Source organism: Atta cephalotes (genome assembly GCF_000143395.1).
Source record: "Atta cephalotes unplaced genomic scaffold scaffold00032, whole genome shotgun sequence".
NCBI lineage: Eukaryota > Metazoa > Arthropoda > Insecta > Hymenoptera > Formicidae > Atta > Atta cephalotes.
In genome coordinates, this window is record NW_012130096.1 from 2109266 (window position 1) to 2118342 (window position 9077).

At 36.8% G+C, this 9077-nt stretch overlaps 1 protein-coding gene across 1 annotated transcript in view; it reads left to right on the forward strand.

The window, feature by feature from the left end:
* The window catches only part of LOC105621161 (probable ATP-dependent RNA helicase DDX17), a 6492-nt gene extending 5131 nt beyond the window's left edge, over positions 1–1361 (forward strand). Inside the window, exons 6-8 of the mRNA XM_012202630.1 lie at positions 748–990; positions 1065–1247; positions 1324–1361. Coding sequence (XP_012058020.1) covers positions 748–990; positions 1065–1247; positions 1324–1361 — 464 coding nt within the window. The remainder of the gene's footprint in view (positions 1–747; positions 991–1064; positions 1248–1323) is intronic.
* Positions 1362–9077: the final 7716 nt, after the last annotated feature.

A 9077-nucleotide genomic window follows, 5' to 3' on the forward strand; every position in this document is an offset into this window, starting at 1 on the left:
TCTCTTTCGTATTTATTACTAACTTGTGGATTACTGTGAGTAAGGTTTGTCAAAACTAAGCTAATCTATCGAGTATATGTATATGTATACGTATATATACGTGTATAAATGCATACATTCATAAACTATCACTTTAAACTGTATGCATTTCTCATCCTTTTTCCTTAATCCTTGTGGTAACATCAGTCATCGCATTTTATCATACTGATTATTATGTCATTGTATAAACTTGTTACGATTCTGATCTTTTCACTAATTAGATTGTCCATGAAAGACGTATAGAAAGATGTTAAATACATTTTTCATTTTTTTATTTCTGAAATGTAATAAAATAAGAATATTCGTCAATGATATTTAGAAAGATCAGGATCGTTCTCGATATATAATTTGTTTTTGTTTCTTGTTCTTGTGTAGAACCTATCACTTATTAAAAAATAAAGAAAAAATGATATTACATAATTACACAAGAAATTGCTTTTTAATAGAATTCTTTATATCTTATATCACTCTTTGTTATAACTGTTAATACAAAAAGAGGAGCAACGCGACATTTCGAATTATTAGCTCCTCGGAGAACGTACTGAACATTATAATTTACTGCAATATACCGTTCGATAATATTCCATTCATACTTGACTCGCGGTGTTTCACAATCCTTGCGACACACTACTACTTTCTTAACCCATGTCTGTCCTTGACGCTAGAACCCTACAAAGATCCAGGTCTAATGCCAACTCTTAATTTCAGACGTTGAAGACGTCAAGTTTGTCATCAATTTTGACTACCCCTCCTGTTCCGAGGATTACGTTCATCGTATCGGTCGTACCGGCCGCCGACAGAAGACCGGCACGGCGTACACCTTCTTCACGCCTAACAATGCCAACAAGGCTAATGATCTGATACAAGTGTTGAAGGAAGCGAATCAAGTGATAAATCCGAAGCTACTGGAGCTCGCCGATAGTAAAGCTGGCGGCTATGGCAGAAACAGAGGTATTTCTGAAACAATTGCTGGAAGACTGCGTAAAGTTTATTCATGTAAAGATCGGTTGAATCGGAATTGGCAGGTGGAAGAAATCGATGGCGATCACGAGGCGGAGGTGGATGCGGTAGCGGTCGTAACGGAAAAGAACGCAGCTATTCGCGAAGCAGAAGTCGAAGTTACAGTAGAGAACGCAACGGCCGTAGCAGTCGACGAAGCTACAGTCGTAGTTACTCGCGGAGTCGTAGTCCCATCAGCAATCGTAACGGTAAATCGCTATGTTATCCGAAGAACTGTTGATTCCGCGGACCAACTGATACTAATAAGAAATCATTTCTCCTCAGAAGTTATCGGCAAAAGTTATTGGAGTAGCGAGAGATGATCTTCCAGCGGCGGTTAAAGAATGTGTGTGTTGCAACGCAGGTAATTTTTTCTTTTTTTATTTTCGAAAGAAGCGATTGTAATAAACGAGACTGTTTCATCGAGACTGTTTCATTCACTATTCGCGAAAAACGACACTTCAGTATCGAATTTGATGGATGCACTACTATTGTAGATCATCAAACTTCTTACGTATAGCAGCTTTCAATTTGCACTTCGTGTATCAGGCCGCCGAATTCGGCAGCCTGATTGATAATATAATTAATGTGATGATATAATCAGTGCGATGATATAATCAATAGTTTGCTAACTATATATACATGAATTTTTAATGTCGTCTTCAGTAATGCTGACCATCGCTATCTTATATAAGAAAAACTTTTAATGTGAGTACACAATACTGAAGTGTACTCAAACAGAGATTTTATTATCTATTTGCTAGTGATAGAATGGTGAAATGTGTTATTATATCTTTTACTTCCTTTTGCATCCCCATGCCGCATCTAATTTCTTCCTTTTTCAATATTAAAAATATACACCAATTTATAGATTAGGCAAATCCATTATAGCAATCGACTGTTTATACATTTTTATAATGCTTACTCTCACGTTAATCCTTATACACTCATCCGATAGTAAGAAAGAATTAGATTGACGTGAGCAAATGATGTATAAATCTAATTATTATGCGAATTAAACTTCCAGTGTATAACAGTGTTTAATTACGTATATTTGTAGATTATAATAAATTATACTATATGTCTAGTACGCGCTTATTTGTAATTTATCCGTCTGTATTTTAGGCAATTATAACAAATGATAATAACACTTGATGTACAGTATTTCAACGACGTGATAAATAAATTCGTAAATGTCTACATTATCTTGCGTGCATTCTGTAGAGTTTATTCGATTGTCTTAAATGATTATGTTGCATCAATAATCACTTACCTGTAATAAGCTTGACGGTGATATCTGTGAATTATATGCATCACATATTTGCAAAAAGAATAAGTTACATACAAAAGAAAAATTTATGATCGTCGCATGCTTCGATTATCATCGCTAAAATCTTTAGGAGAATGACAACCAAAGTGACTCACGTTTAGGGTCGGTTTTTCGCCTGTGTTCTGTTTAATTTAATTTTTATCTTAATTACAGGTGGTAGTACTTAAAGATCTTACGGTAATTTTAGAATACCGAATTCCATTTATCCTCTCAACCCGGTGTTCTCCATGTGTCAGTCTCGTTCGTTTCGCTTTGCAGATGGCCGATTTTTTGCAGCCACATGGTATTTGACAGGAATAATTAATACTCGACCAATATATAAGGTGTATTTGACGGTGTATATATAATTGACGATCTAATAAGTTCACGTGGGAAGATTCCTTCTCTTCTTTTTTTTTTATCGGACTATGTGCCACGATACAAATTTATTATGTTACACATCTTGGAATATCGTGCGCTTAAATGCATTCACGAATCACAAACATGCAATAATCTTTCTTATGTTCTCGAGACGCGTGCTCGCTCGAGTCGCGATTGTTCCACCGTTTTCGCCGGGGAGGACACAATCTTTACAATTATTGTGGACAACGTACAATATCCGCTCGTCGATATTTATCCGGGGCGAGCGCGATTTTTAAAGAATTAATCGAGACGGGGAAAGAGGTGATCGACGTCGAACGACTCGATCGCGATTATGAGGATATTCTGCGCAGCGTCGACCAAAATCTCGGACTGCACTTTCGAATCACAATTAAAAGACAGTAAATTTCCAAGGTATTTTATCAGCCATCGCATATTTCACTTAAATTTATTATAATTCGGCAGAAAAATTTATTATGCCTGTCAATTTTAGAATGTTGGACGACTCATATTTGAAAGGTGCGCCTTTAAAAGGTACTTCTTGGCCGAGACTGCTCGCAGATCCGCTCACTTCGTTCGTGATTGTAAGAAAACGACACACTACCGATGTTCTAATCGTAATGTTAACATCGAAGTACGATTTTTCCCATCGGACTGTAGCCGCGATACAACGTGTCATGGATAACGCAATTTCCTTGTGGAACATACATGGATATTTGTACGTGTGTGCAACACGCGTGTAACAAGCTCCTCGCATGAATTGGGGGGGGACGGGGGATAAAGGAGGGATTTATTTTTTTTTACAGGGCTCAGCATGCTTCGTTCACATATATTACAACATACGCATATAACAATAACATTAAAACCTTTTTAGATGTGTTTTTGGACGTGGGAGAGAGAGAGAGAGAGCTATGGCGCGCTTATAATTATATCCACAATACAACAGGATACTTTGTGTGCGTGCGAAGGTCATATATTCATATGTACGTGTATTAGGTCAGGTGTACATGTGTCCATGGTGAGACACTGTGTTTTTCGGTGTGCGGATCGATCTTGCCTGGACCAAAGTGACTCCAAGCAAGTAAATGATAAGTGGGAGGTCGAGGGTGAAAATTTTACACAGTCGTCCTTAACTTCCGGTCACCGTATCCTCCTCAGTGAATGTTACGTATAATATTTCCGATCTCTATTCTGGATTCTTTCATCCCTTTTCTTCAGCATTAAACCGATGTAACAGATGTAAACACACGATGTTAAACTGAGGAGGACATGCGTCTGTTGGTGAGACGTGCCTACGCGTGCGTGCAGGAAGTTCGATGGAATCTATAATTAAGTCAATCAATTGTCAGTCAATTGTCCGCAGTCACTAAAATAGTTGTCTTGTTTTTAAGACTCTAGGAGCAACAGCTTCTTGAAGGGAAAGCGAATTGATAATGGGAGACGAGACAACGCGTTGGAAATAGTTCTCAAAACATGCAAATCGAGTTCAATCTCCTTTTTTTTAACATAAAGCCTTGTAACGCAAGTCAAACTTAACTCAGAAAGGAAGAAAGCTCTCGGAGAAAGATGTTTCTCCTCGTTCGTTACAGCTGTGTCAAAGAGATCCCACGATTTTACGCGCAAAGTGATATAATCTCTCGATCGTTTTCTCCTCGTGTGAGTGGAAACGAAGCGAAATATTCCGAAAAATGACACATTTGTTGAAATTGCCTTTTTCTTTTCAAGAATGCTGCGAAAAAAGATTTTGCACGGATCATCTTTAAACGATCCTATGAGAAAATTCGCATCTACCCATATAGGGTTTTACAATCGATCCAGTGCTGAGCCATTACTGGTTACCACAGTTCAGATACTGCAGTATTGGCTACTGAATAATGACTTGGATTCAATACAGACCGATAGAACTTTGGCTATCATTTAACAGCCAGTCACTTGCCAGTGATGACTCAGTACTGATACAGAACCTTGGCCGTCAGTTGACAGTCGTAGCATTTGGCTTTGATTTCGTTGTAACTATTACTGACGGTCCTATATGGGTATTTAAGTCTGTTAATTTAGATCGTGTAATGCCAAGGCTCGTGTAATGAAGGTGAACTTCGCTATACAGACATCTGTGCGTGAGTATGAGAGATTCGTTAACACACTTTTACGTACCGCGATTTATTTATAGTGCAATCGACGAAGCGCAGGAGAGATGCGCGATCTCTATCGCTGATCTCTACGTGTAATCATTTCGCAAATACTGGCTTTGTGTCCCTTTAAATCTCTGACGTAGACACATACAGAGAGATATTTCTAAATATACAGGGTGTCGCGCCCACCCTCGGAAGTTTCACGCAGAAGCCGGTAATACCGGGTGTTTACGCGGAAACCACGACGTGTCTACGCATACTGTATCCAAATCACACACACGTAGACACGATACAGATAGGCACGGAGTAGAATACAGTGAATCAACAGGAAAATGAGAAACGAAGATGACTATTGTCTCATCCATCTATACTATTCCACGATTCGATTATTCTGTAGATTATTATGTAAGCTGATTGTAAACACATACAGGATTGCCACAGAAAATGAATTATAAAATTCCTTGACTTTTCCAGATTTTCCAGATGAAAATGGAAAATTTTCCATGACTAATATAAAATATGTAAATTTTAACATTTAGAGGGTTGTAGGAAAGTTTAGTAGCAAGTAAAATTTTAGATGAAAATTCAAGTCAACAAGAATTAAATTAATTTTGGAAAAAAGAATACAATTATGACGAAAAAAAAGAACCAAATAAAAATATTGAATAAAATATAAATTTTAATTATTTTATTAAAAATCGTTTAAAGTGCGCAAATTTTGAACGTATTTGACTAAACGTCAGATATAATATTTAAAAAATTATAACAATTAATTTGAAATAGGAGCAGTTTAAGGAAATTTTGAGTAAATTTCGAAATTTCAGACTTTTTTTACATTTTTCCTTGACTTTTCCCGGTTTTCCATGATCAATTTCAATTTCTCTGACTTCCCAGTTTTCTAGGTTGTGGTAATCCTGCGCATAGTATAGATGGGACGATGGTCATCTTTGTTTCTCACATTTTTCTGTTAAATAAGGTTCATTGTTATTATTAATACATGAAACAATTAGCATAGATTGAAGATTAGAGTTTCTTTCGATTATTGCTAACATCACGTGATAATACTGCACAGTTATTTTTATTGATTTCGTCTATTTGGATTATAATTGGTTTGGATTTTTTACTTTACGCGCAACTGGTGAATCATTCCTGATTCTATGTGTACATCCGAATATACACTGCATCGATTCTCTTTTCATGGGATTACTTGAAGCGAAAGATGGAGAACTTGATGATATTACGAGTCGAGAGATTACAATGTGCACTTGTTTAATTTTATCCAATTTTACCAATGTTGAATTTCTAGGAAAATGATAATCGGCACCACCGAGATGTACTATTACTTTATAGTGAAAAATAGTCTCCTCACACAAATGTTAAAGAAAAACAGATCCGTGTGAATGTATCTCACTTGATTATTCGAATAAAAAATAATTTTCGCTCGCTAATAATTTTTCATCCTTTAAGAATTTAAAGAAGTCTGTCTAAACGATACTCGAATACTCTCGCATGTGAATTGTAACGTAAATATAAACTTGTTACCGTCATAGCTTAGTATCTCCTATATCTTTACGCGGTAATATTTATGAAGTTGACAATTCGTTATAAGAGAAACATAATCACAATGAATGACATTTATATCTGCATTTACAATTAATCTGTTATGTGAGGACGCGTTGCATTCCTATCGCGCTTCATAGAAACAGGAAGGCTTGTTGTATCCGGAAATAAATTTACTTTTTTCTATTTATAAAGACGAATATCGAAATGTCAGTTTAACAAAATCGCATCGGTCTGATGGAATCTCATAATTTTTTTTATAAAAAAAAAGTGACTTATCCGCACATTCCTAGATACAACATGTAGTCTTACGGAAGCGCGAGATACTTGCCGATGTCGCGGGCGGATATTGTCGAACCCGCCGATCAGATTCTCGCTTCTTACGCACGCGCTATGCCATCGGTTGTACGAAGTAAAAGGAAGATACGAACAGGGAAGAACGGGGGTGCGATCAGGCACATCGCGCAACGACGAAATACCCCGTCGAACCATTCGTCAGAGACCGAAATTACCCTTCAGACGATTTTCCAAGTTCGAAATTGGAGGCACAATCATTTGCCTTCGATCGCGCACCCCTCTCTCTTCATTATCCACCACCAGACGCGAAATAGGGGTTTTCATCGAACCAGCAAACGCGCTGTGTTGTCTCTCGCTTGAGGGTAGCGTCTCTCGTCGTGTTTCAAAAAATAAAATCGTCCGCACTTCTTTTTTTTCTTTGTTTTTTTCATTTTTCTCTTTTTTTTCTTTCTTTGTGAACACGTTCTGCGTGTCTTCGTCGTCTCCTCGTTCCATCCGCGAGGTCGACGACACCGCAGCTCTTCGACGGACAGGTCGACGGATAGATTTCCAGGCGCGGCGACGCCGATCTCTTCTGAGCAATATACGTGGGACAGCCCCGTGCCGCATCGCCGGGAATCCTCCTTGAGCGAACATCGACCCGGGGCAGCGGAAACAGGAAATACGTTGAACGTGGTATGCGTGCGACGCGACCGCTTCGCCGATACTTCGTATCGCGAGCCTGCGATCGCTCTCAGCTCGCATCCGCGTCTGCATCAATCTTCATCCGGGCTCTGGATTATCTTCGCGAGAAAATTGCGCTGAATTTATCTCCTTTGTTTGCTCACTATTTCCTTTTAAATTTATTTCAAAAGCTTCGAATCTTCAAAAGTGCAAGTGTGGCCGTAGTGATGTAAAGAGTCCTGCTTTCTGTGCCAAAGGATTCAAATCCATCCATAACATATCGACGCCTGCTACGAAGAGTAGCATATTTCATTTGTCCTACGAAAAACTTTACTCATGACGTCGTTGCGAAGAACTTTATGTTTCCGTTTTCGCCGCGAAAATCACAAATACTGAGTTTTGACTTTCGAAAAGTAGCACATTTCATTTTATACCACGAATAATAATATGTTTGAGCGTTTTGTGATGAAAAGTAGTATGTTTCTTTTTACATCACGAAAACTAATACATTCCAACGTTTAATGGCCTTTAATCGCGAAAAGTAACATATTTTACTTTATATCGCGAAAACTAATATGTTTGATGGCTTGACTGCGAAAAGTAGTCTGTTTCACTTTATACCGCGAAAAGTAATATGGCTGTGGACTATTCTTCGAGAATTTTGATGATTGTCAAAGGTTAGAAATAGAAATATTCATACCAGTGATTTTATTTTTGGTTCCAAATAGTAAAATGAATAACTCCATTGTTATTGTTGCTTTTTAGTTGTATAATTTTATTTTTAGTCCACGTTTTTACAATCTTAATTAATTAATCTTATTTATTTATCTTATTTATTTATCTTTTATCTTATCTCTCTATTTATTTATCTTTTATTTATGTTTTTTATCTGATATATTATCAGATGATTTTATTTGATCGTTATCTCTCGGAAAGCAATGACAAATCATCTAGAACATCTATCTTCCAGTGGTAAAATAATCTGCGGCGTTAAATATATATAAATATGATGAATCTATAATTATCTAAATTAATTTTAGATAATGTTCTAATTTTAGATAATTATAGGTTCATTATTAAAACTGTAGGTCCCGTATGCTTATGGCAATTGAATAATCAGCATGCGTACTCATAAGCATATGAGAGAGATATAAGAAGAAGATTATATTTAGCGTCGCAGATTTTTTTTGCTACATTAAATTTAAAATATAACATTGACTATTTTAATTATTTTGAAAATAAATTTACCATTGGCAAAGATATTCTTGGTTTGCCATTGATTTCCGAGAAGTAATGATCGAATAAGATTATTTGATATGTGTTCTAGAGAAATTCAAATCTCCTTTTTTCTTCCACAGAATAAACGCGCAACTCTTTACCACGATGTTACATCTGTACTTTTGAAGACTCGAAACTTTTTAAACGAATTTAAACGAAATTAAAGAGAAATTTACCGATAACTTACATTAAATAAAAATTTCGGCGAGCGTTGGCTCATTTTCTTCGCAAAAAGAATGCTGCCCGGATAAGGACTGAGCCTAGCGATACCAATAAGACATCTGATGGTATATTATCAGTAGAAGAGCAGGGGGATACACTTCTCTAAAATCCACATAATTAAATTACAACGTGAGTCCTCTTACCTCTTCAATTTCCGCGATAGCTATCTAACACTGTCCTTTTAAATTAGGATATAT